At 48.4% G+C, this 25,396-nt stretch overlaps 11 protein-coding genes across 11 annotated transcripts; 6 read left to right on the top strand and 5 right to left on the bottom strand.

Annotated features, from left to right (window-relative positions):
- Positions 1–406: 406 nt before the first annotated feature.
- Positions 407–1,494, top strand: ABOM_009198 (uncharacterized protein; the record flags this gene model as incomplete). Its single annotated transcript, XM_022536326.1, has 2 exons — positions 407–420; positions 471–1,494. 2 exons carry the CDS (start codon positions 407–409, stop codon positions 1,492–1,494), a joined length of 1,038 nt encoding a protein of 345 aa, XP_022386778.1.
- A 606-nt stretch (positions 1,495–2,100) lies between these two features.
- On the bottom strand, positions 2,101–2,995 carry ABOM_009197 (calmodulin; the record flags this gene model as incomplete). The annotated part of the gene is made up of 6 exons (XM_022536325.1): positions 2,101–2,135; positions 2,201–2,413; positions 2,470–2,595; positions 2,724–2,739; positions 2,829–2,885; positions 2,993–2,995. The coding sequence occupies 6 exons, from the start codon at positions 2,993–2,995 to the stop codon at positions 2,101–2,103; spliced, it is 450 nt and encodes a 149-aa protein (XP_022386775.1).
- Positions 2,996–4,280: 1,285 nt separating this feature from the next.
- On the top strand, positions 4,281–5,657 carry ABOM_009196 (t-SNARE syntaxin TLG2; the record flags this gene model as incomplete). The annotated part of the gene is made up of 4 exons (XM_022536324.1): positions 4,281–4,303; positions 4,376–4,908; positions 4,969–5,312; positions 5,379–5,657. The coding sequence occupies 4 exons, from the start codon at positions 4,281–4,283 to the stop codon at positions 5,655–5,657; spliced, it is 1,179 nt and encodes a 392-aa protein (XP_022386774.1).
- A 320-nt stretch (positions 5,658–5,977) lies between these two features.
- ABOM_009195 (CTD-interacting domain-containing protein) lies at positions 5,978–7,454 on the bottom strand (the record flags this gene model as incomplete). Its single annotated transcript, XM_022536323.1, has 5 exons — positions 5,978–6,801; positions 6,860–7,001; positions 7,051–7,109; positions 7,168–7,259; positions 7,318–7,454. Coding segments are annotated over 5 exons (1,254 nt in total), but the record flags the coding sequence as incomplete, so codon positions are not given.
- A 413-nt stretch (positions 7,455–7,867) lies between these two features.
- On the top strand, positions 7,868–8,825 carry ABOM_009194 (clathrin light chain CLC1; the record flags this gene model as incomplete). The annotated part of the gene is made up of 4 exons (XM_022536322.1): positions 7,868–7,907; positions 7,967–8,208; positions 8,274–8,374; positions 8,474–8,825. 4 exons carry the CDS (start codon positions 7,868–7,870, stop codon positions 8,823–8,825), a joined length of 735 nt encoding a protein of 244 aa, XP_022386776.1.
- A 493-nt stretch (positions 8,826–9,318) lies between these two features.
- ABOM_009193 (Hsp90 co-chaperone CDC37) lies at positions 9,319–10,853 on the bottom strand (the record flags this gene model as incomplete). The annotated part of the gene is made up of 2 exons (XM_022536321.1): positions 9,319–9,823; positions 9,889–10,853. 2 exons carry the CDS (start codon positions 10,851–10,853, stop codon positions 9,319–9,321), a joined length of 1,470 nt encoding a protein of 489 aa, XP_022386766.1.
- Positions 10,854–11,960: 1,107 nt separating this feature from the next.
- On the top strand, positions 11,961–13,858 carry mdr2 (ATP-binding cassette permease mdr2; the record flags this gene model as incomplete). The annotated part of the gene is made up of 3 exons (XM_022536320.1): positions 11,961–12,620; positions 12,673–13,308; positions 13,361–13,858. The coding sequence occupies 3 exons, from the start codon at positions 11,961–11,963 to the stop codon at positions 13,856–13,858; spliced, it is 1,794 nt and encodes a 597-aa protein (XP_022386772.1).
- Positions 13,859–14,477: 619 nt separating this feature from the next.
- On the top strand, positions 14,478–15,900 carry ABOM_009191 (nucleoside transmembrane transporter FUN26; the record flags this gene model as incomplete). Its single annotated transcript, XM_022536319.1, has 2 exons — positions 14,478–14,653; positions 14,736–15,900. The coding sequence occupies 2 exons, from the start codon at positions 14,478–14,480 to the stop codon at positions 15,898–15,900; spliced, it is 1,341 nt and encodes a 446-aa protein (XP_022386773.1).
- A 61-nt stretch (positions 15,901–15,961) lies between these two features.
- ABOM_009190 (uncharacterized protein) lies at positions 15,962–17,003 on the bottom strand (the record flags this gene model as incomplete). Its single annotated transcript, XM_022536318.1, has 2 exons — positions 15,962–16,001; positions 16,648–17,003. The coding sequence occupies 2 exons, from the start codon at positions 17,001–17,003 to the stop codon at positions 15,962–15,964; spliced, it is 396 nt and encodes a 131-aa protein (XP_022386767.1).
- A 354-nt stretch (positions 17,004–17,357) lies between these two features.
- On the bottom strand, positions 17,358–19,432 carry ABOM_009189 (uncharacterized protein; the record flags this gene model as incomplete). Its single annotated transcript, XM_022536317.1, has 3 exons — positions 17,358–17,790; positions 17,847–18,133; positions 18,188–19,432. 3 exons carry the CDS (start codon positions 19,430–19,432, stop codon positions 17,358–17,360), a joined length of 1,965 nt encoding a protein of 654 aa, XP_022386805.1.
- Positions 19,433–20,456: 1,024 nt separating this feature from the next.
- Positions 20,457–25,159, top strand: ABOM_009188 (putative ABC transporter; the record flags this gene model as incomplete). The annotated part of the gene is made up of 3 exons (XM_022536316.1): positions 20,457–20,786; positions 20,836–24,042; positions 24,110–25,159. The coding sequence occupies 3 exons, from the start codon at positions 20,457–20,459 to the stop codon at positions 25,157–25,159; spliced, it is 4,587 nt and encodes a 1,528-aa protein (XP_022386759.1).
- Between the last annotated feature and the right edge of the window lie 237 nt (positions 25,160–25,396).

Genomic DNA, 25,396 nt, shown 5'->3' with positions numbered 1-25,396 from the left:
GTCTGTTGGTGTGGGCCAAGTTTACTTGGACAATATCACTTTACTAGTACTCATTCAGTCTGAATGACACCTAATATCAAATATATTGCCTCTATCAAGTAGGTATGGAGCCAACCCGTCAAGCTTCAGTCATTTTGCCGTAGTCACTGACAATGCTAGATCTTCACATGCGACTGGGTCTATTATGTACTGTGGTAGCTGTTGAATAGTTCTATTGGACGCGCGTAGACTCTATTATTCTTACATTGCCGTTCTTTACATCTTGTTCCTTAGGCTTTAGATACCCCCTGGTTTCCCTTCTCTACCAATCGTCTGTTTGGATACCGGATATACCCAGATATCTGGATCGAAGAGGCATACTCTCTCTCGAAAGGCTCTACTATCGCCACTCTGAATTTTCATCAAGATGCCAATCACTGGGTAATGGGCACCACTTCCATTCAAAATCGCACATATACTGACAGCAACAGAGTCTTCTTCATCCCATCAAACCCCAACGCCTCCACGGCTTTCGCTACAGTTACAGAGCGTCTTCATTCATCATTAGCCGATGAACCCATTCCTGTGGGCCGCTGGGCCCTAGAGCACAAGCTGATGCGGGACACCCCATCCTGCTTGCCTGCATCTGCGTCCCAATGTCCCACACAACCGAGGTACATGCAGTTCCTCTCGCTGACCTATTTTCCAAACCATGGGTTCATTTACACGTCTCCGCCACCAGAAAAGGTGCCTCGCACTCACCCTGGCGCTGGAACTCCCGGTACAGTAGCTCCAGGGGCACCGAGTCCCGCCTCTCCAACCCCAGTTCCACAACAGACCGCGACACCTACACAGGCCCCGGCACTGAACAGTCAGCATCATTCGTCAATGGTCATGACGACTGTTCCATTGCCGGCGTGCAGTGCACTCTTTCAGCACTTTGTTTACGCCTGCCAACCGTTCTGGTGCCATCGACACACCGTCACTGTTCCTGGTGGTGTCGTGTATGATGTTGGTGATTTTCGGGTCCGAATTGGTGATGTACGACAGACGCAGCCGGCTGCAAGGGTCAGGGGTACTGTTGTAGAGATAGAATGGAAGGGGCCGTCTTTAGTGACGTCCATCGCGTCGCTATTTAGCCAGTCCAAGAAGGCGTTTGGCGGCCCTAGAGATGGCGGCGTACCCGATGATGACAGTGACTCTGGGATTGACATGGCATTTCCTGAGAGTCTTGAGGAGGCAGATATTGATGCTGAGTATGCTGCGACTGCAACATTGATTCGAGAGTTCTGGGCGCGCTTGGGCATTCAAGGGGCGCGGGAAGCGATTCTAGTACAGGATATCGGCAGGGAATCCAAAGAGCAGTTGCGAAAGTTGAAGCAGCTAGGGGACCAGAAAGCGCGCCAACTATCTACCAGTATCGCGGGAAGCGGGCAGCAGGATGAAGATCCCGACCCGGAAGCTGGAGTTGACGTGGCGAGGCAATTCATGGAAATTTTTAGATTCAATCGTTAAAGGGTGCGGAACGTTGCAGCTTACGCATAATTAATGATCTTTACCTGAGCTCCCTCACTTCCTGGTGGATGATTCTCATTAAGACTTAGCAACTTTCCAAGGTATCAAAGATAGCAGCCTATGTCTAGTAAAACGTAGAGAAACGATGGACAATATGGAATATGCAAAGGGTCTCTTATTTAATTTTTTTTTTAAATATGCAGTCAAACCTGCTACGGGGATCAAAGAGCTTATGAGCAAAAGTTAGGAACGCGAATGGGCTGTATGATAAACGTAAATAGTAGGTAAGAGAGAAGGGCGAAGAAAAATTGGCAAAGAAAATTGCAAGCCAAAAGCGGTCATGCCAAACAGGAGACATTCAATGTTTCCTAGATACCACATCATCTCGTTTCGTTTGGCTCGGTCTAAATCCATCCAACTGCATTCATCCCGCGAAGAAAAAAGACAACACTTAAAACGGTACGCTTGGCCGACTGTCATCGACAGTGGATTCAGCCTCAGTAGACTACAAGCAATGGCAGGGACGGGAATGAGACATGATGGATAGATTTCTTTGCTCTCACTCATTTTCGCTATCAATTGGCGGGATATACAGGAAGGCAGCGCTTATTTTTGCATCATGAGCTGGACGAACTCGTTGTCTAAAATCGGTCAGTATCACCAGTTTCACAGCCGCTCTAGATCGGGAAAGCTTCTCAAAACGTACAGTCAATCCTGCCGTCACCATCCTGATCCGCCTCGCGGATCATCTCATCAACTTCGTCATCGGTAAGCTTCTCGCCGATAGAGGTCATGACGTGGCGCAGTTCGGCAGCGGAGATGAAGCCGTTGTTATCGCGGTCGAAAACCTTGAAAGCCTCCCGGATCTCCTCCTCAGAGTCGGTATCCTTCATCTTTCTCGCCATCATCGTAAGAAACTCTGATTGAACATTAACAACTATTTCAAGTGTGGATCGTACGGAAGCCCTCTCGTACCAGGAAAGTCAATGGTGCCATTGTTATCGGCGTCAACCTCGTTAATCATGTCCTGGAGTTCCGACTCAGAGGGGTTTTGGCCCAGAGAGCGCATGACAGTGCCCAACTCCTTGGTGGTGATCTGGCCTGCATATCATGTCAATTCATCGACGCCAAGACTTCAGCCGATCGAACAGAAAATGGATAAAATTATGGCGGCTAAAAGATATTGGTCGCACTTGAAGGGAGATTGAATAAAAATGACTTGTACTAACCATCACCGTCCTTGTCCTATTGGGGACCCAAGAGGAGCGAAGTCAGCTTGTGCTCAGATAAAGGCTAACGACAACCGATTTTCGCGAACGACGATAATGACTTACGAATAGAGAGAAGGCCTCCTTGTACTCGGAGACTTGTTCTTCAGTCAAAGAGTCGGCCTAGAAGATGCGCTGTCAGCAATTTCGTTCAGAATGCTCGACGATCTGCCCCGCAAAGTGGGGGATTTTGAACACGACTGAAAACGATGGAAGGAAGCATGACATACCATGGTGAATGTGGACGGGGGATGAAAAAAGGGGTGAAAAAAATAAGGAAAGGAACAAAGATACAAATGAGAATAGGTGGGAGGTTCAAGAAGTTGACCGCGTTGATATTGGTGGGGGGAAAGTTGGGAAGACGGGCGTTGTTTAAGGGGAACCGACCCGACTTACTTCAATCATAATAAATGGCCAGCCCGGCCGACCACAGAGCTGAGTGCCTCACAAGGCGGTCGCAAAACGTGACCCGCCCTAGCCATAAGATGCTCCGAGCGCCCTCTAAAAGGAGGACTGGCTGAAGGTCAAGCAAGCACTGCCCGATCTCTCTCTTCAGCCGTCTGAAATCATTTTTCCTCGATTGCTGTAGCCTACGGGTGCAGAATTTAGCGCTACTATCAAGATCACAAATAGATAGTCTGTCACTAGTGTCCTGTTCTAAGTATATCTCCATGCTATATGTATGCCTGTATAGACATACACACGTCCAGAGACAGCGTGGCACCCCGCCATTCATCCATACAGGAAAGCTTGAAGGCAAGCGAATATTCGGTTACTGGTCCTTAGTGGTGGCAATTTCAGGTACCTGAACCCCATCCTGATTCAATGATGACCTACAACATACAGCATGCGGCAGTTTGAACCGTGCTCCTCATGCGAGACATATTTATGAAAGTAAGTTTATACTCCTATCGATGAATTGAATTTGACATTCACCATATCACGGAGGTTTTGGAATATGGAGTAGATATTCATGGATGGCCCAGTGAGTAGTCGGAATATAGTTTTAAGGTAGCCTTCAGTATTCCCTCCATCAGTGGTAGATAAATTTAATCTTGAAAATGCGGCACCCTTATCTTCTGCCCTGCAGCATACATGCGCCCATGATGTCTTGCTAACACAGCTCCTCTCACATAGTGTCTAGAAGCCTCATGGGTCGAGATGCCTGTGGGGAGCCACACTACTAATTACAGGACAGTTACGGGTATAGTATCACGTGATATACCGCGGGACCTGATACCACTAACCCGGATGAGGACTAGACCTCTCCCCCTTCACGTGGGCCGTCTCCGGAGAGCGAGCTACGGAAGTATTGATGGTCAGTATCTATATGATGAACAGTTCTGCTTTTTATGACTATACGCCTGTCGCGAACCGGAGCGCCCCTTCCTCATACTCGGGCTAGGTTTGCGGCTAATGACTACCCTCAGCCATTGACCAACGATGATCAAGACTACCTAAAGGACACTCCGTTGAGAAGATAACCGCAAAGCAACCCAGACACGCCGCCCTTTCACAATGTGGCGCGATCGTACGAATTTGTAATGAATTCTTTTAGGTTTTCTGCGCTCGGTGTGGTCATTGGTGGAAGAACTAACATCTCTTTCGCTCAGATATATCTCCTACCGTCAATCATTCGCGCATCATCCGGCCAAGAAACCTCGTTATATCGGAGCATCCAATGGCTTCTCCGATTCACTGTCAGAACCAGAGGAAAGCCGCAGACTTATATCGGAATCAGGAGGACTAGATGATGATGGCGATGCAATTATTGAGATGGATGTGCTTCCCCCGCGCTGGGTCGACGTGCAGGAAGAGGTGACAGAGCTACTTGCCGACATTGCGCAGAAGTCTGCCCAATTGGATAAGCTACACCAGAAACACCTTCTACCAGGGTTTGGGGACGAAGAAGTAAGGAAACAAGATGAAAGTGTTATCGAGCGGCTCACACAGGAGATCACACGCTCCTTCCATGAATGCCAGAAGGCGGTCCAGAAGATTGAGTTGATGGTGCGCGACGCAAAACAACAAGGTGGTGTAAGCAGTGGGGATGAAACTATGGCCAAAAATATTCAAATATCTCTTGCTTCACGAGTTCAAGAGGCAAGTGCTCGGTTCAGGAAGAAACAAAGTACATACTTAAAGAGTGAGGTCGCCGCTGTTTCCGTTTCATACATGTTAAATCTGCTAACGGTGCTATTGATAGAATTACGGGGGCTGGAGGGTGCAGCGAACCCGTTCGAACGATCTCCAACACCTGTACAGAATCCTTATACGGATCCCTCTTTGATGGAATCCGATGCAGACAAGTCCTTTTCGCAGACAACTCTGATGCAAACATCACAGCGACTCAGAGGAGAGAATGATGCCGCCATAATGCAGCGAGAAAGGGAAATCAATGATATTGCCAAAGGTATCATTGAGCTATCAGACATATTCCGCGAACTTCAAGCAATGGTCATCGACCAAGGTACCATGCTGGACCGGATAGACTATAATGTTGAGAAAATGAATACAGAAGTCAAAGCTGCTGATAAGGAACTCAAAGTGGTAAGTCTTTATAAGTGCCATATTGTATGTCTCAAAGATGATGCTAACTAGCCGTGCTATTTATAGGCCACTAATTACCAGCGGCGTACAACGAAGCGTAAAATCCTTCTATTATTGGTCATTATTGTCGCAGGATTGTTCATAATACTTCTGGTCAAACCAAAACGACATGCTGGTAGTTCGCCAGCGCCTGCTCCAGACACCCCACAGCAACCCCCTCCATCGAATGAACACCCACCTGTGGTCTCTCCCCGAACATTTGAAACCGTCTATCGACGGAAGAGGCGCCCGTCTTTGGCCCTGGCTGCACGAAGCAAATGGGTGGATCCTGACATACACCGATAGCTCTAGCCCTTAACAGACACCATGATAGTAATTCATAATTTAAGTCAAATGAGTGTTGCAATAGACTTTACAAGGTCACAACAAGGTACATGCAAGGTAAATATTCGATACAGAACAGTAGCTACTAACCTAGTATAACAACGAAGCTATATGAATAATCACCGGGACATGATATATCATGTTTATTCTTCCTATTCTTCAGATTTCCGACAGATACACGGTCGCCAGGAAGAGCGCAATCAGGGATCCATGAGAAGATATCAAAGAAGGCCGGCCAACAAAGCTTTTCGCGGACAACCAAGTGGCATACATAACCGGCTTCACTTGGGAAGATTGCTTTCTTGCTGCAATAACTCGGCGACATCGGCGTCCAGATCACCACTGGCAAACTTAGCATAGTCTTCTTCCTCATGAACGACCTTGCGTTTCTTGGAATGGAGCCCATTTGGGTCATCTTGAAGACTACTTGGAGCAGCTTCTGCTGTAAATCCAAAGCCTGGCAATGAGAAGCCCACGGGCGGTTCATGAGATTGAGCATTGCTCTGTGCAGCAATATCCATCTCTTGCAGCCCCTGTTTTGGCGATCCAACGGGTGTAAGAGCTTCCACCGGTGGTGGGGTCAGAGCTTCAACTTCCGGACGCGTGACGGGATCTCCCTCGGAGTCTCCAAGGTGGGCGGCTGGCGAATTCTCAGCGGATAGCCCTCTCATAATTCCATCCTCCACCTCGCGTTTCTTCGTCTCAGTCTCCAATCTTCTTTCTGATAGCTGAGTAGCCAGAGACTGCTCCTTCGTCAACGCCGAGCGATTGGTCTCAAGAAGTTTTTCGAGACCATCAATGAGTGCTAATCGCGATTTTATTACCTCAGAGACGGAGCTCTCGGCATTCGCAAGCGCCTTCAATAGCTGGCTGAGTCGCGCGGCATGTACTGGAGGTGTCGGTAACGGGGTACTGGGGTCATGCATCTTATCATACTCGGCATTAGCAGTCGTCGCAGATGCGCCTGAGGCGACTGTAGATTTCGATAGGGCCACTTGTAGCGGAACAAGGGGCTGGAGCTCAGAAGGCGTTGAGCCAGACGAGCTCGAGAAGAGTGACCCGCCCAGAGGCGGCTTTTTACCGATGGAGCGTGATTTATCAATTTCTGCCTTATAATCAGTGGTTCGCGTCGACTTATTAGGCTTGGGTTGAGACAGGCTTACCATCTACACGCGCTTCAACCGCGTCCTGGATCGGCAGCTCAAAGATTGCCCGTTGTCTCCAGACCTCTACTACTCGCCGGAGCTTCTGCTGGATGTCATTCGAAGCACCTTTGTACGCAGTAGCCGTCGCCTCTGCGATAATCTTCATCATATTAGCTTGAATCCCCTTAACGTTTGCGAGTTGAACTGACTGGTGAAAATGCTATTAAGAAATCCTCCTTCCGTCGTGCTCTTGACTGTTGCGCAACCTCTAACGTCTGTATTAGCGCCTAGACGGAACCGAATACTAGGCAAAGCCATCACTATACCATTTGCAAGATATATCAAATTCAATCGTTTTGGCGCCGGGGAGTCACGAAGCTTTTGTAGCCAAAGTTGCGCAGTACGCTCAGCATGTCGCCTAGTATAACACAAAGATGTTAAACAATATCAACAATTATCGCCATCTGTCTAATTACCTGTGGAACATAACCCATTGCGCAACAGTGACAATACCCTCCTGTGTCTCATTGAGGGCTGAAAGCTTCGCTTTCACAGCATCGTCTGTATAGGCCATACTGTAACTGTGACCGGAACTGGGATAGAGCAATTGATCCTATGTTTTGGTAATAAATGAAGCTCGGTGAGAAAGAGGTCTTGCTACAACTCCTATTGTAATCACTGATTGTTTTGCGATGCAGACAGTGCCAATCTTGGATATTAAAACAAGTGAATGCAATACATAAGCAATGCGAACAACGACCAAGTGGCAATATGTGCTGAATTAAGACGGATGTGGAGGTGTTTTGTTACCAACAAGTACTCAGTGAAGCTCCGTTACACCTTCCTAAGCTTTACTCACCGCCTTGAACGGCAGAATCATGCCCTCGGGAGACAATCAACATCCCAACTGTACCGCTTCTAGACGCCAGCTGGACCATCACATTCCCGTCAACTTCCCCTTACCACCTCCCTTGATCAAATACTCATTGTGCATTCAGAACCAGCTTTGGCAGACTCATAGATACCATGGCAGACCGATTCCCCTCACTAGAAGACTTCTCTGCTGGTCAGGATCCCACATGCAACCCCCCCGTTCCAAGTATGTACTAACTAATCGTTTCCTAGGCCAAACTGAAGTTGTGGAGGCCAACGGCACAGATGCCGATGATTTCCTAGCCCGCGAACGAGCCGTTCTAGGTGACGATGCAGAGCAATTCGCTACTCCTCAAGACCACGTCGCTAACACCGACGATGTAAATGCTGGCGATGACGATTTACTGGGCGGTGCGGAGGAGGCTCCATCTGGCGCAGCCCCCGAGATCTCCGGATTCGAATCTTCTTTCCCTGCCATTGAGACACAGAATGAGGTACGGATATAGGCGTTCATGCCTTTGCAAAAGACTGTTTAATTGACATGTGTTTCCTTGAACAGCAAGTTGCGCCTGGCGGCATGATCACTGGAACCGGCGCTCCTTTCCCGCCCACGGGCTTCTCAAGCTACCAAGCGCCGGAGGAGGAATCCGAGCCTGTTAGGTATGTATTATAGATCCCACTGACGATTGTTGCATATTGGGCGTATCAACCGACGACGTACTCTCCTTCGCTATGACGCTAACTTGGGAACTCTTCTAGGGAATGGCGCGAAAGACGAGATGCGGACATTGCACGCCGCGCGGAGATCTCCGAAGAAAAGAAGCAAGCAACTGTTAAGAAGGCTCAAGAAGATATCGATGACTTTTACGTTTCCTATAACAATAAGACCGATAAGCTGCATGCTCAGACTCGTGCGGATGCCGAACAATTCCTCGCCAATCGCGAAGACACTTCTTCCGGAGGTACCAGCTGGGATCGCATCGCAAAACTTGTTGATGTCTCTGGAAAGGGCGCCAAGGGTGGTGCGAACGGATCTGGCAAGGAGCGCTTCCGTCAGCTGTTGGTTGATCTGAAGAAGGATGAGAATGCCCCCGGTGCCAGTGGCATCTAGACCTTGTTTGCATTGCAATGCATTTATTATGACTTCGTTATTCTATCCTCCTTGCCAGGTGCATAGCACTCTTTTTCTCGATCCAGATACTCCATTACACAAGTTCTATTCCTCGGATACTCAGTTACGGTTGCGTTCTGTTCTTTATTTTCTTTCAACCGTGTTTTTCTATTGGAGCTTTAACTTCTTGAAACTTATGTAGGTAGATAATATGCAACTTGTTCCGTACACATCGTACATAGGCTGTTGGTATAACCCCAATAAGCCGCACTTCGAAAATGAATACATCGATTAAGTTTACCATCAGGAGTAGCCTGGGTAATTAATTAATATGTCTACAAAGTCCAGCCCAATCACATTGCACAGAAAGAAGCATTGCATATTAAACATGTATCAGAGGTGAATAGTAGTAGTAATTAGACAATGCATCATTTTTGAAACATGCAGAAAGATATACACGTCATTACAATCGACCAGTATCCCGCATAAATTCTTAGTCAAGTTCAGTAATGTCACCGCCCGGCTCTCCCACTTCCTCAATCTTATTATCCTTCTTGCTTTCGGCTTCGATCTCTTCCAACTTCTTCCGACCTTCTTCTGTGGTAGCATCCACAATACCCTCCTCGAGGCTGAGCATACCGCTTTGACCAAGCTTCTCCACAACGTCTTCTGCCTCCTCTACACTCATCTTGCCGAGGACCTTATTGACTTCATCTAAAGATTCAGAGCTCAATGCCTGCTGCAAGTCCTTCGAAAATGATTCAAAGATCTTGCGTGCTTCGACTTCGACAGGTTCGCTACTCTCCGCAGCAGGGATATTGATAGTGATCTTGGTGTTGGGGTCAACCGCATGAAGCTGGATCTGCTCAACACCAGCGGGGTCGTTGGATGCAGAACCATCCTTAGCGAGTTCTGCTGCACGAGTCTTGATCTTATTGTAGGTTTCATTGACATCGTTTCGGAAAAGCGTCGATGCTTGATGATCTTTCGTCGTGATACTGCATGCCAATCCATGTTAGCTGTCTGATGACCCCATACTCCCTAGATACAAAGGGCAACATACCGCTTGAAGAAGAGAGAAATGCCGTCACGGCCCAAGGAGCGGCAATACTGTAGCAGTAGGCCATGGTGAACACATGTACGAGCATAGTCCTCATTACCATCCATTTGGCTATTGAATGCTTCGACTAGCAGACCATCCGTTTCCTTCTCTGCGACGAGGTCTGGGTGCTCAGAGATGAACTGAAGCAAGGTACGGTAATCGTTACGATTAATCTTTGCAAACCGCTTGGCCAGATCACTAGCCTTCATGTTTTCTGGGTCCTCTTCCTCTTCATCAGCGGTCGCCTTCTGCGACGAAGCCCCCGATACCGCGGTAGGGTTCAGCAGCTCAACAGATTCTGCCTTCTTGGTTTCAGTTTCCTTGCCCTTAGAGTCGTTCTTGGCGACGAAAGATGTGTCAAAGCCGGTATGTATCTGGTCGCTTGTGATTTTGCTGCTTTCTTCCTTCTCCAGTTCTGCGAGTTTCGCCAGCAATTCCTTCTGCAAGCCTTGTACCTTGTCCTTGTGTCCTTGCACACCCTTAATGTATTCCTTGAGGAGGTTGTCGGAGCTAATTTCGCCCATCTCCTTCTTAACCTGATCCACCAGTGAGCTCATCATTTGAGAATACTTCGGCTGTTCTTTCTCATGCGTGTATACACCGGCTGGTGGGGCAGGGGGCTGATCTTCTGAGGGATTGCTTGCCGACTCCATGAGGACATGGAAAACCACTTCTTCGGGTGTTTTCGAGGAACCCTCATGCTGTTGGAGTGACTTCAGGAGTTGGTCTATGCGGGATAGAAGTCCGTCGTTAATGACACGCTCGTACTTTAGAGTTTCGATTTCATGGCGGCGTTGCATGCGCTGCTGATGAATCTGAGCCTGTTTGGCACGGATGAAGGAGCGCTTGTCGACATTAGGGTGTACTTCGATGTCCGAATCATCAGACAGCTCAAGCGCATCCCATTTGCTGTAATCGAGCACCATCTTGGACAACTTCCGACAGGAGGGGTAGTTGCAAGTGGGGTAATACTAAATGGTAGATGAAGTAGTAAATAGAGGAGAAAATTGGGTTCCAACTATATGTGAGAGATCAGTCAGGGACACTCGTAACGCATCGCATTTAATGGAGAACCCTACCAGTGACTATATAGGACCTCAACAAAATAGGCTCCAAGTAAATGTATCGTCCAGATCGAGCTCCCATCGAAAGCTCTCGATCAGCTTCGATGGCTGCGGAACCGTCCCGGGCGGTGTCGGATGGCAGAACAAACGCCGATTGCGTCTCCGTCGATGCGGCGATAATCGGGCTGGTTTCACGCGGTGTTCAGCTGCAGCTGACTAGTACCTACTATACTCCGACACCCGTGTTAATTTGCGAAGCAGACATTGGTTTCTGCATTGTCATGAATACGACTGTATTTTTGTTTGTCTAGTGAGGATATGGCACCCTATTCTCTCTCATGACATCCTTCTAGTTAGCCGTTCGATTCCGCTTCAATTCACATTTCCGAAATGCGCGGAGTCCGGGTGCTTGGGGCTTGGACTCCAGTAGTCACCGCGAGGCAGTTCATTCAGCCAAGAGGAAGCATTCTCAAGGAGCTGTACCCTGGATTTCAGACACATTCATGTGTAACTGGAGTCTATACAGGCCAAATTCGACTGTTTTCGGGAGTCACGGCTTCATTGTGCAACAGTACTAGCAACTGTCGTCTCCAGCCCCCTACGAGTTATCTCCAGAATAATGTCCTCAGGCGTGTCTTCCCTCAGTCGCGACTCTCTCACGGTTTACGGTTTTTCTCCTCTACGCACCGGTATCTAGAATCCAAGTCAACCACCCAATCGACGAATACTTCTCAGGTGAACAATACAAGCAAGGAAAAGGAGGATGAAGAAGTAGACAAAGGCTTTGAACTATCCGAACGGGCAGCGCAGGCAGCAAAAGTCAATCTCAGCGCAAAGTTGGCTAAAGACGGCGCATCGGGAAAGAAATCAGGGTTTAAAGAAATATGGAGACTTCTATCCATTGCACGGCCAGAGGCCAGGAAGCTCGGGTTTGCTTTCTTATTTTTGCTGGTTTCGTCATCCATCACCATGTCGATTCCCTTTTCTATTGGTAAGATCATGGATGTGGCGACAAAGTCTGCTACCGAAGGGGGCAGTGAACTCTTCGGCCTCAGTCTACCAATGTTCTATGGAGCTTTGGCCGGAGTCCTCACCCTGGGCGCTGCCGCAAATTATGGTCGCATCATTATTCTGCGCATTGTTGGTGAACGCATTGTTGCTAGACTTCGCTCAAAGCTCTTTCGTCAGACATTCATTCAGGATGCAGAGTTTTTCGACGCGAACAGAGTTGGTGATTTGATCTCTCGGCTTAGCTCGGATACAATTATTGTCGGAAAGAGCATTACGCAGAATTTGTCCGATGGCTTGCGGGCAGCAGTGAGCGGCGCAGCCGGCTTCGGGTTGATGGCATATGTCAGTCTTAAGCTCTCCAGCATCCTGGCTCTATTGCTTCCTCCCATTGGCCTTGGAGCTTTCTTCTATGGAAGGGCGATTCGCAACTTGAGTCGCAAGATCCAAAGGAACCTAGGAGACTTGACAAAAATTGCCGAAGAGCGTTTGGGCAATGTGAAAACGAGTCAGTCTTTTGCGGGTGAAGTTATTGAGGTCAACAGGTACAACAACCAAGTGCGAAAGATCTTCGACCTCGGCAAAAGAGAGTCCGTGATTAGTGCGACTTTCTTCAGTTCCGTATGTATATTACACTCCGATCTACATATTTCAGAGATCTAACGATTCGCAGACTGGTTTTATGGGCAATATGACGATCCTGGCACTCCTTTATGTAGGAGGAGGAATGGTTCGGTCTGGTGCTATCAGTATCGGAGAGTTGACCTCGTTCCTGATGTATACAGCCTATGCAGGTTCTAGCATGTTTGGTCTGTCTAGTTTCTACTCCGAACTCATGAAGGGCGTTGGAGCAGCTAGCCGGCTTTTCGAGTTGCAGGACCGCAAGCCGACGATATCTCCAACCAAGGGTACAAAGGTTGTCTCTGCTCGTGGCCCTATTCGCTTTGAGAATGTATCTTTTAGCTACCCAACACGGCCTGCTGTTCCCATCTTCACCGACCTGAACTTCGAGATTCCTCAGGGAACCAATGTTGCCATCGTTGGACCTTCGGGAGGAGGCAAATCTACCATTGCTTCCATTTTGCTTCGATTCTATCTTCCCACTAAGGGTAGAGTTCTGATCGATGGAAAGGATATCGGTGAGATGAATGCTAAATCTCTTCGGAGAAAGATTGGCATTGTGTCTCAAGAGCCCGTTCTTTTCTCGGGCTCTATCGCAGAGAACATCTCATACGGAAGCCCGCAGGCAACAAGGTCTGCGATTGTCGCAGCTGCCAGGAAGGCGAACTGCCAATTTATTAGTGACTTCGTAAGTATCGATCAAGAGTATCTATTTTTCAATTGTGTCTGACCTTCTATAGCCTGATGGCCTTGATACTCAAGTGGGTCCTCGAGGAGCTCAACTCTCTGGTGGACAGAAGCAACGCATTGCTATTGCCCGTGCCCTAATCAAAGACCCTGATATCTTAATTCTTGATGAAGCGACTTCTGCTCTTGACGCAGAATCTGAGACTTTAGTGAACAGTGCTCTCGCTGCTTTGCTCCGCGGGAACAACACGACAATCAGCATTGCCCATCGCCTCTCTACCATCAAGCGGTCCGACACTATCATCGTCCTCGGCCCCGACGGTAAGGTAGCCGAACAGGGTTCATACGAAGAGCTCAGCTCTCGCCCTGACGGTGCCTTCACAAAGTTGATGGAATGGCAAATGAGCGGTGGCGATGTCTCTCAGCCTCCGACGGACGCTCCTATCAGTCCCTTGACCCAAGAAAAATTGTGGCAGATGCAGGAGGGAGAGCAGCAAGCTGGCGCTGAAGAAGCTGTCGCCAGACAAGGCGGGCAGCAGAAGAATGAATAACTGCCATTCTAGGGAGACTACCTTGTTCCAGGGTAGCTTGTCCATTTCCTTCTGGGGTTCGTTTCTTATTCACTGTAGAGATTCATTTTATATGTTCAGCCGGTTACTTATACACTTGCCTCTTGGATGGTTGGAATGATCGACTATCGCGGATGTATTCATACCTTTTGGTTTACTGGTTTGGACCGATCGGACATGCGTCTTTCTATATATTGAACAGTTAGAGAAGTGGGATAGAGAAAAGTAATACACATCTCCACTTACTATCAACAAAGAGGCGATATCTTTCATAACAATAATGGTAGAAGGACCTTCTTCTATAAAACCATTTATTCCCTTACTTCCAAAAATGAACTGAGTTATAAACCCGCCAAAAAGATGAATCCACATGATAGAGCCGCAAATGGTCACTGATCCATATGATACATCAAATGATCAACTTAGCGGTCTATCGATCCGGCTTGGCAGGTGACCTGCTTATCGCCCCGTGGTTGTAGATCCAGTTCCCCTCCGACTTTCTCCTTATATCCAGGGTTGATCATGGATTGATTGGTCCCATTTTATGTCCCGTTTCTACTTCCAGAAACCGAATTTTAATACCACACTATAATTGAAAGCAATGAATCGCGTCCGGAGATGGATCTCTCCCGGGGCGGAATATGAGCCACTCGAGCAACCTCCGCAGGACGAAGAGGATCGCCACTTAATATCTTCCCAAACACCACCAGCGCCACGCTTCTCCAGGTTTGAATATGGGGTATTCTTCCTCCTTGGAGTTTCCATGCTATGGGCATGGTATGTCTTACCTGATAACAGCTCTCCGGCGCTCAGATGGTTATTCCGGAGTATACTCGATGCTGACCAGATTGTGCCACAGGAACATGTTCCTCGCCGCTGCACCGTATTTCTATCACCGCTTCAGCTCGGATGAGTGGGCCGTGGCCCATTACCAGTCCTCCATTCTCATTGTGTCGACCGTCACAAACTTGGGCTCATCGTTCACTCTCGCGAAGCTGCAGAAACGGACGTCATACCCTAAACAGATCACGGTTTCGCTGCTGATCAATATCGTGATCTTCACATTGCTCGCATTATCTACCGGTCTTCTAAAAAATACTTCCATTGGATTATATTTTAGCTTCCTGATGCTAATGGTATTCGGGACCAGTTTCGCGACCGGAATGAATCAGATCGGCGTTTTTGCATATGTCTCCGGTTTTGGGAGGCCCGAATATACTCAAGCTATTATGGCAGGCCAAGGCCTAGCAGGTGTCTTGCCATGCATCGTGCAGATACTCTCTGTTTTGGCTGTCCCAGAGCAAACAGGGGAACAGAACATCCCACAAGGGTCGTCCAAATCGGCATTCTTGTACTTCATAACTTCCACTTGTGTATCCCTATCGGCACTGGTTGCCTTCGGTTCCCTTGCTAAGCGACGGTCGAACACCATGTCCAAATTCGCGCAGAGTTCATCTGACGCTGTTTCTGACCACACAGATCGCAAGTCCGTCAGCCTCTGGGGCCTTTTCAAAAAGCTTCGCCTCACGGCTCTTGCGCTTTTTCTCTGTTTCGCTGTCACTATGATTTATCCTGTCTTGACGGCAAAGATTGAGTCAGTCCGGGACCCTCAGGGTAGTTCCCGTTTGTTCCAACCGGCTGTTTTCATCCCGCTGGCGTTCTTATTCTGGAATGTAGGAGACTTGGCTGGAAGGATATTAGTCCTTATCCCCCAATTATCATTAACCCACCAGCCTTTTGCTCTGTTCATCTTGGCAATTGCTCGCATTGGGTTCCTTCCCCTTTATCTTCTATGTAACATACGCGGTCGGGAGGCCGTCGTGAAGAGTGATTTCTTCTATTTATTCGTTGTGCAATTGCTTTTTGGCATTGGCAATGGTTATCTTGGAAGCAGCTGCATGATGGGCGCTGGTCAATGGGTCCCTGAGGATGATCGTGAGTCAGCGGGTGGATTTATGAGCTTGATGCTAGTAGGAGGCTTAACTGCTGGCAGTCTGCTGAGCTTCTTTCTTTCTGGTGTGTGATCTTGAATGCCTGCATCTGCTTCCTCACTCACCCAAGTTATGGGCTATGACATCTAGCAGTCTACAGATAGATATTATAGAATGTACTCGACAGCATCTGACTGCAACAATAGAATCAATTATCATATCTTGCGTTTCTCTTGTAACATGTTTTAGGCAGTCATTTCCCCATCACAATACGACAAGGGACAAGCAAAACTGAGCCTGGAGGCGTGAATCCTGAATGAGACTGAACACTCATTGCTCTACATAGGATGCAAGGTACTACTTCAAGCTTTTGAACAGGATGTGTCTGTTTCATGACAACAATTCACAAAATCCTAGGATTAACGCCAGTCCTATGATGTCCCATCTGCAATGCTCCAAATCATAGCAGCATTATTCTGCGCCGCAGATTGTTACGTCCCACCGAAGTATACAACACAAAACAACCCAAGCCCTAACTATAAAACCAAGCCAAAAACATAAGCCAACTTCAACGAATCCCACAACGCCTCATTCTCTTTCAAATCCGAATCAAACAACTTCTGATACCTGACCCGATCTTCATGATTCAATTCAAACCCCCTCGCCCTCCGACAACACCCGCACTCCACCGTGCAGTGCCCCAACCGAATCCTCTTCTCCGTATCCCTCTCCCTCTCACAACACCCACAACTCCTCCCACAACACCCTCCCCTCCCCGCACAATCATCCCTCAAATACCCCAGCAGATACCATTCCGGATTGCTCCTCCAGGTCACATACGCTCTCTGCAACGGCCCAGGCGGAACAGATGCCTCCCGCCGGTAAAACTCCCGCTCCAGATGCCAGTACTTCCTTGCCAGGTCCTCGAGCTCCATTTGCCATTTGGCCAGCTGCGCGCGTTGCTCGGTGCTTAGCGGTGCCCGGTCGTCGGAGGTCAGGGCTTTGATCTCCTCGCGGAGGTAGATCTCACGCTGCCCGATTTCGCGTAGGTGAGAATCCATCTTGATTATGTCTTTGGCCCAGTCTGGGTCGATTTGGTTTTTCTGGGGGCCGTGCGCGTGCTGGACATGACGGAGGTGTTGGGCCCAGGTGGGTTTGCCCAGTTTTATCAATAGCTTTTCGAATTTGGAGGTCATCGTTGTTGGTGTTATGTTTATCGGTATGTATGGGGGTGTTCTGTTGGGGGGTTGGAGGCCGGTGATGGTACCGTGGGTTTGGGGTGGCTCTCTGTTCCGATGAGGTGTCATGCATACTTCATTCAGTATTAGAGCGTTTCTGAGGGGGATGTATAATGCTTGAACTTCGTCATATTTTGACAAGGAGCACTCGAAATCAGGCTATGTTTGATGTTCCTCGTAAAAGCAATGCTATTGGTATTGTAAAGATCAATATTCCCAGAAAACGCCATGCTAAGCCGTCTATATATGGCCCCAGTCGCGCCAAAAGTGAAAGATGAATCGCTTGACACCTCCATTATGCACAGATCAAAGTCAGAAAAAGTCCTTCTCATCCAGCCACTGAGAGTCAATTGCATAGGCTACCAAGTCGGCAGCACAGCACATGTCCTCATGTCCGCGCTCAAGATGCAGAAGGTCCTGGACGGCACGTAGTCTATCCTCAAGTGTGGATTTCAGCTGAGAAACGTGCTTCTGTGTATCTTCTGCACTCTTGGCTGTAATGATTTTGTCCTTTTTTGTCGATTTGTCTGTTTGTCTCTTGAGTCCCTTATTAGACGAGCATGGGGCGAGGGGCTGTCGTGGTGCTGGAAGCGAAACCTCCGGCTTCCTGTTCTTGAGCAAAGACTTAAGCAGAAAGAGAAGCCAGACGAGGTTAGTACGTGGCGCATAATCAGCCCAGATGCCGGGGATATCGGGCGTCTTCTCTGTCTCAAGAGGGTTCCCGTTGTAGAGCTGAGCACGCATACTGTTGGGTATTAGCGGGTATTTTCCGAAGCCTGGAATTTATAGGATGATACTCACTATCTGTAAGTGTCTCTCAGCATGGCCTCATCCTCATCACGTCCGATAGCATCGAAGATCTGTTTCTTATCAAGATCCGACGATGCTACTTCGACAACAGCTCCTGACTCCTCAACGCGTAGTTCCGCGCGAGAAAGTGAATAATCAATAATTGTAGTCTCTAGGGTGCTCAAGCCAAATCCGCTTGAGTGTGATTGACTCATTACTTCGAGGTCTGTCGGAGGATTCATAGAGCCATCTGACCGGGTGCTTCTGATACAAACATTTCCGAGATGGAGATCTCGATGCTAGATACGTGTCAATACTGCCCAGTCTCCAAGGCATCTTAGAATAGGGCCTACCTCAAATAGCGCATACTCCTCGGCACGCGCGAGAGCCATTGCCACTCCCCAAAATATATCGTAAATCTGGAAGGTTGATGACCAAGCAAACTTTTCAAGCTCACAGCCAGCATCGTCCATTTCCACGATAGCCCACAATTGTGAGTCAGGATACGCCCTCTTGCTGGATGGATTGGGATTCAAGCAGTCATCTTTGGTCTTCTTGTAGTGGTCCCAAGCACTCTGGAAGGACTCTGGGAATCGACCTTGGACCACATGGATCTCCCGAAAACGAGCAAATCCCGGAATCGGGTCCAAATATTTAAGCATCTTAACTTCGGACACGATTTCTTCGATGGTGGTAAACTTTTTCGAGCCAGGTCCACTCTGAGCTCGTAAGGGTACAACCTTGAACACGTTGTCACCATACGCTTTTAGGCGAGCAAGCTTAGATCTAGACATTTCTTTCTTGCACATCTCTTCGCGCAGACGGAGCTTATAGACCTCTCCGTACGAACCTTCTGCGATCTTCACTACCTCTAGTAAATTTCCAGCACGAGCGGCCCAGGAGCCAAATTTTTGGACACCCTGTGCTGCAACTGGTGATAAAGCCTCGTTTAAGATGCGACGAACGTATGCATTCACTTTATCATCCATCACACACCCAGATGACAAACGAGACGGGACTTTGTCCCTCCTTGCTCGTCTCTCACCCTGCCTCTCACTTTCTGCGCTGCATTTATCCTCTTTCCGTTCTTTTTGATCCTCATGCTGCTCTTGAATTTCTTGTTCGTCTTCTGTTTTTGGTGCTGCCGTTCTTGTGCAGATTCTAACTTCCACCATCGTCTCGTATTTCTTCCGTGGTTTAGGGTCGTTATCCGGAGGGATCTCCTCGGTAGGCTGTTCGTCATTTTGTGATTCAATTGACACGACCTCAGGTGTATGTACTGGCGGTGCAGTTTGAGCAAGGTCTGTCTGCTCAACGGGAATATTTGGCTTATCGGTTTTGTCTGCCTTTTTCTGAGATGGGGTCGCTTCGTTTATTTTAATCTCAGCCAGCCGAGCTTGAATGCGATCCACAGCTTCATCAACAATCTTCGAAGTTTTCTCCTCTATCGGTTTTGCTGGACTTCGCTGTTCGAACACAGCTCGTGGGGCATCTGCTCTTCGCTTTCCGTATACTCGTTTCGGTGCAGCGGTGCGTGTCTTGGTTCTCGGTTTGGGGGTACAGTCGCCTGTAAAGGCGGGCGAAAAAGTCGACGCCATTTCGGTATGTTAGGTCAAAATCAGCCCTAAGACGTTGATTCTATTCTTCAAACCCCAGTTGAGAGGGCAATCGTCAAAACAGCTTCATTAGGGGTTGACGGAGGGCCTATTGATTCTTTTCCGTAAAGGGACTAGCGTACTAGTTGCTCTGGTGAACAGTATTATGTAATGATCAATTAGTCCAACCAATCATCGTTGGCTGACATCACACCCCCGTTCTTCCAGGCAGTTAAGGCACCAGTGAGGCAGCCGCCGAAATGACGGAGAGCATTTCGAGGTATACAACTTGTCCTTCTCCAGAGTCAACGAACGGAATTTAGTGTGCAATCCCCCCTTCGCATATTAATTATACATCCTCCCCAGCCTAAGTTGTCGGTGATACGGTGTCCCTCCAAACCCCGAGTGACGTGTATATATAAAGGGATGCTGATCTACACCATCTATAGATCGATATATTTCACCACTGGTACACCATGCTCAGGGACCTGTATGACATATACAAACCACACGTTTGTATTCCAAATACGTTAATGTCATATTTCGTTTTCTTTTCTTGGCGTTATTTTGCGAGAAATTAAACTTCAGCCTCAAGAGATCGACCTGGCAGGATTCAAGTCTGGCCTGTGGACCCTGAATGTCCAGGCAAGGCTGTCGGGAACCGCTTTAGGAAGTTCCTTAAGTTGGTTGTGTTGTGATGGATCCTTTCCCGCAAGCTTAACTGCCACCTTACGGCTACTTGCATCCGGTGGATGAGCGTCAGCTATTACATGTAAAGGAGGTCAACAGCTAACGGTTTTGAATTCTGATCGAATAATTGCCACGGACTTGGAGGCCTGAAGAAGCCAATTTGCTCGCATTCAACATAGAGCCTCTTGTTGAGTCATGAAGACTCATCTTGACTCCTTGAATCCTCCTGCACGTAACATCAGAATCAGGCAGCAGGATTCTCACTCGACATTTATTATCACCGTTGATTTTCCACATGTGAAGGAATGGAAAGCGCTTTCTTGCCGTTACATTTGCGATGATGGACCATTGGCTCGACGCCTCCTTCTTCGAGGCTGTCTTGTGCCCAGCCGTCATCTTAGTGCTGACCATCCCACATATTCACCACGTCTTCAAACAGCTTTCAACTACAGATAGACAAGGGTATGGCCTGGTAAGTGGCTATGAAGATGAAGATGGAATCGCAACAGATAAGTCCGAGAAAGCAACCTTGGATCTTACCCAGAGAGTTATTCTATTCATCACGGCAGTTGTTGCAGTGCTGACTGCACTGTTGTCGTTCCTGAATACGACAGGCCATAATAGCCCACCACGAGGGATCGAACAATGGCTACAATTCTCCGCTTGGGTACGATGAACACTCTACCATGTCCATATTTGTATATTAACACTTCCAGGCCCTGCTGCTGGTTCAAGAGTGTATCGTCATATCTCGCACCTTACCTCAAGAGAGGTACGAGCTAGGGATCTGGAGTACCATTTCAGCTCTTCTGCTCAGCATCGCAGGTGTCTTTCTGGATGGCTTGTGGGCCAACCCGAATGCATCAGGGTCGAGTATATCCTTGGCTGCTGTCAAATTCACTGCGGGAACCATATTATCCTTCACCAACATTTCATTTTCCCGTCGACCAGACGTATATTTAGGGTGCAAGCCAGTCGATCGTCAACGTACCGTTTCCTTTCTCAGCAGATACACATTCTCGTGGCCAGTGCCGATTTTGTCAAAAGCTGCGCGGAATAAACAACTCGAACCCGACGACTTTCCTGCAATAGGTTATGAGGTGCGTGCACGAACCTTGTATGATCGTTGGCTGTCTTGCACCCACCCCAAGCTATGGAGGAAATTATTAAGTATTTACCGGAAAACCTGGATTGTTCAAGTCGCCATCCAGCTGCTTACTGCTGTGGCACATTTCCTGCCTCAAGCCTTGTTGTTCCTTACCCTTCGTTTGCTCGAAGAGCGTGACGCGCACGCAGATAATCAAAAACAACTGTGGATTACGACGGTCGGCCTCGGTGGATCCCTTTTCATATCATCTTGGCTGGAGTCATTGCTACAATGGGTGGTATCTATGGAGCTGGAATTGCCGATCCGAGAGCAGCTATCTGCAGCGATTTTCAGCAAGGCACTTCGGATAAAGGAAGTTGTTAATGTGAACTCACATGATTGCTCTGAGAGCAAAGCATCATCGAGCGAGTGTAGTGATGATGAAGATGACGGCGAGGATGGCCCACCAAAGACGAAACAATCCATGGCCAACCTTCTAGGGGTAGACGCTCGGACAATTGCAACTTTTGCAAAATTCAGTCATACCCTCCTAGATACCATTATTCAATTCATTCTTGCTATCGCCTTTCTTACAAACCTTCTGGGTTGGATGCCGGTACTGTGGGCTTGCACGGTCCCAGCGATATTGATTCCGGTGAATTATGTTCTGGCCCAGAAATACAGCAAAGCAGAGGATACGCTCATGGCAGCAAGCGATCGAAGAATGGCTGTCTTATCCGAGATGCTACAGGGCATTCGTCAGATTAAATTTGATGCCCAAGAAGATCAATGGAACAGCAAGGTGCAGACTCTACGTTCCAACGAGATCATGAGACAAGGACAGGTTTTCCAGTTCAACCTCGCACTGATTGCCGTGTGGTCTTGTGGTCCCCTTTGCATGAGCTTGATTTCACTAGCAACCTATTTCTTGGCTAACAGGACTCTATCTCCCTCCGTTGCCTTCACGGCCCTCTCCATCTTTCAAAGCTTATCGGCCACGCTTTCAAACTTCCCAGAAACAATCAGTGACTTAATGAATGCCAAGGTGAGCGCGCGACGCATCGAGCAATACCTTGATTTACCGGAACACAATAACTGCCACAGAGATGGGGAGGCAATTGCCTTTTCGCGGGCAACAATATCCTGGCCTTCCAACACCGTGGACGAGGAAACTAGTGGTTTCAAGTTGCGCGATATCGATTTGCAATTCCCTCTTGGAGAGCTGGCCGTGATCTCTGGACCAGCAGGTGCTGGAAAGAGCTTACTGCTGTTAGCGACGATCGGCGAGGCAGATCTGCTTGAAGGCCAGATCGTCTTTCCACAGGGACACTCACTACCTGCCTATGATGGACCGAGCAATGAGTGGACGATCGATAAATCAATTGCGTTTGTTCCGCAGAACCCTTGGATCGAGAATGGAACCGTTCGAGAAAACATTCTTTTCGGCCTCCCGCTGAATCCGGAACGATACCGCGATGTTCTGCGCGCATGCTGTCTTGAAGATGACTTGGATTCTATGCAAGATGGTGACCAAACTGATCTTGGTGCTAACGGTGTCAACCTAAGCGGCGGTCAAAAATGGCGTGTTGCTCTAGCCAGAGCTCTTTACAGCCATGCTGGAGTCCTTGTCCTCGACGATATTTTCAGCGCGGTGGATGCTCGCGTTGGCCACCATCTCTTCGAGAAAGCGTTAACAGGAGGCTTAACAAAAGGGAGAACGAGAATCGTGGCCACGCATCATACCGGTCTGTGTTGGAGTGAGATGAAGTATTACGTAGTACTCGAGAATGGGCGTGTTTCTTTTGCTGGCAAGCCTGAGAATTACTGCCCAGACTTATGTTCCAGTAACGCCGACTCTATCCAACGCGTCAATACTGCTGACTCTGCTGCGCAGCAGGGCCATACAATACTCCCTGTATCTAATGGCCTGACTGTGTCGCAGCAGGATCCATCTGAGAGGGATATCAAAGGCAAGGCTTTTTACGAAACCGAGACACGGGCGACAGGTGCTGTGAAGCTGTCAATTTATAGTATATACATGCAGGCTTGCGGTGGCTACCTGTATTGGATTCCAATTGCGCTGAGCTTCGGCTTTACTCTTGTGGCAGAATTAGCAATCCCATATTGGGTGTCAGTTTGGACGAGAGATCTTGCAAACACGCAGCCTGATATCCAAGTGAACATTCAATCGGTCTCTGACGACCTATCCGCGCATTCAGATCGACAGTCCGCTGGTAACCGTCTCTGGCTTTACCTAGGCGTGTACGTTGGTCTTTTCCTCATGTCAATCCTAACGGAGATTCTTCGCTATCAGCTCGTCTTTATGGCATCAATTCGAGGGTCGCTTGCTATCTTCGAGAAGTTTTTGCTCAGAGTTTTACACGCCCCTCTAAGCTTTCTGGACACAACGCCCGTGGGTCAGATCCTCAACCGCTTCAGTGCCGACTTCAGCACGCTGGATTCTGATCTGGCACTGGACCTGCCCAATATGCTGCATGGCGTTTTAATGCTCCTTAGTGTTATTATCGCGGCACTTTTTATCTCGCCACTTATGGTGGGCTTTGGATTCATCTCGCTCTTTCTGTCTTGGTATATCGCCTCGCTGTATGTCACAGCGGCTAGAGATGCTAAAAGGATAGAGAGCAATGCCAGGTCTCCTATCTTCGAGCAGTTCGGTTCGATCATTGACGGTCTAGTCACGATCAGAGCTTTCGACAAAGTTGGTCAATATATGCACCGCATGTATAACATGATTGACGCCCATTGCCAGGCTCTCTGGCATCTGCGTCTCTTCAACTGTTGGATGATGTTCCGTCTGAACATGATCGGAGCTTTGGTTAGTTTGCCCCAAAATTTTGCTTGCACCGTATAAGTTGAGTACTAACATACATTTCTCGATCTAGTATGTAACTATGACAGCAGCACTGATCGCAACCCTTAAAGGCGTTGATGCGTCCGTGGCAGGGTTTGCTCTCAGTTTCGCTTTACAGATGTCTGAGGTCGTCGCTTGGGTATTGTCGGAATACGCTGAGCTCGAGCTGGACTTCAATGCCGTTGAGCGCATTGTAGAATACACTCAAATCGAGACAGAGCACCAAGGTGGCATGGATGCTCCAGCTGGATGGCCTACAAAGGGCGAGATTGAGGCGAACGATCTTGTCGTTGGATACGCACGAGACTCGCCACCGGTTCTACGGGGGTTGAGCTTCTTAATAAACTCTAACGAGCACATCGGCATCGTAGGACGTACTGGTTCTGGCAAATCGTCACTGACTCTCGCACTTCTGCGCTTCCTCGAGGCACGGTCCGGATCTTTACACATTGATGGAATGGATATTTCTCAGCTAAGACTCCGCGCTCTCCGCTCGAAGATAGCAATTATCCCACAGGATCCGGTTATCTTCTCAGGAACCCTGCGATCGGTCCTCGACCCGTTTGACCAGTATACAGACTCTGAGCTCCGCGCCGTTTTAGCAAAAGTCCATCTCAGGCCCTCTACAGACGATGAACAGAGCTCAGAGCTAGAAGGAACAGCCGAAGATTGTAATAACACTGCCTTATCTCTTTCCTCGCCAATCTCCGAGCGAGGCAAGAATCTGTCACAGGGCCAACGTCAACTAGTGTGTCTAGCTCAGGCTTTGCTCTCCCGCCCGAAGATCCTCATAATGGACGAGGCGACTTCTTCCATTGACATGAGCACGGATGCGCTGATCCAGCAGACTATTCGTCAAGAATTCCGTGACTCTACTCTCATGGTCATTGCCCACCGGCTGTCCACTGTGGTGGACTTTGACCGGATCATGGTCTTGGGAGAAGGGAGGATAGCCGAGTTTGATACACCGGTTGCTTTACTGAGAAATGAAGGGGGCCCGTTCTGGACCCTAGTCGACAAGAGCGGGGAGAGGGATTCTTTGCGTCGCAGCATTCTGCAGAGTGAGAGGCAAGCATACTAGTAGTCGGATGGTTGCAAGCTGATCTTGCATCTGCCGAATACCTTGTGTTCATGTATGTTTGAGTATCTAGAATTTTGTTTTATTCAGCTTGTAATGTTTTTTATTGTGATAGAGTACACAGAGTATCATGAAGACCAATAACAGCGATTACTATTTTTCGAAGTCTGTGACAATCTAGACCTGAATTCCGGTATGATCATTGAGGTGGCTGGTTTTGCCGTCGATATTGCCAATGTA

The sequence above is a fragment of the Aspergillus bombycis genome (genome assembly GCF_001792695.1).
Source record: "Aspergillus bombycis strain NRRL26010 chromosome Unknown contig00077, whole genome shotgun sequence".
NCBI lineage: Eukaryota > Fungi > Ascomycota > Eurotiomycetes > Eurotiales > Aspergillaceae > Aspergillus > Aspergillus bombycis.
Note: the sequence above shows the minus strand (reverse complement) of the source record. Positions and strands in the feature narration are given on the sequence as shown.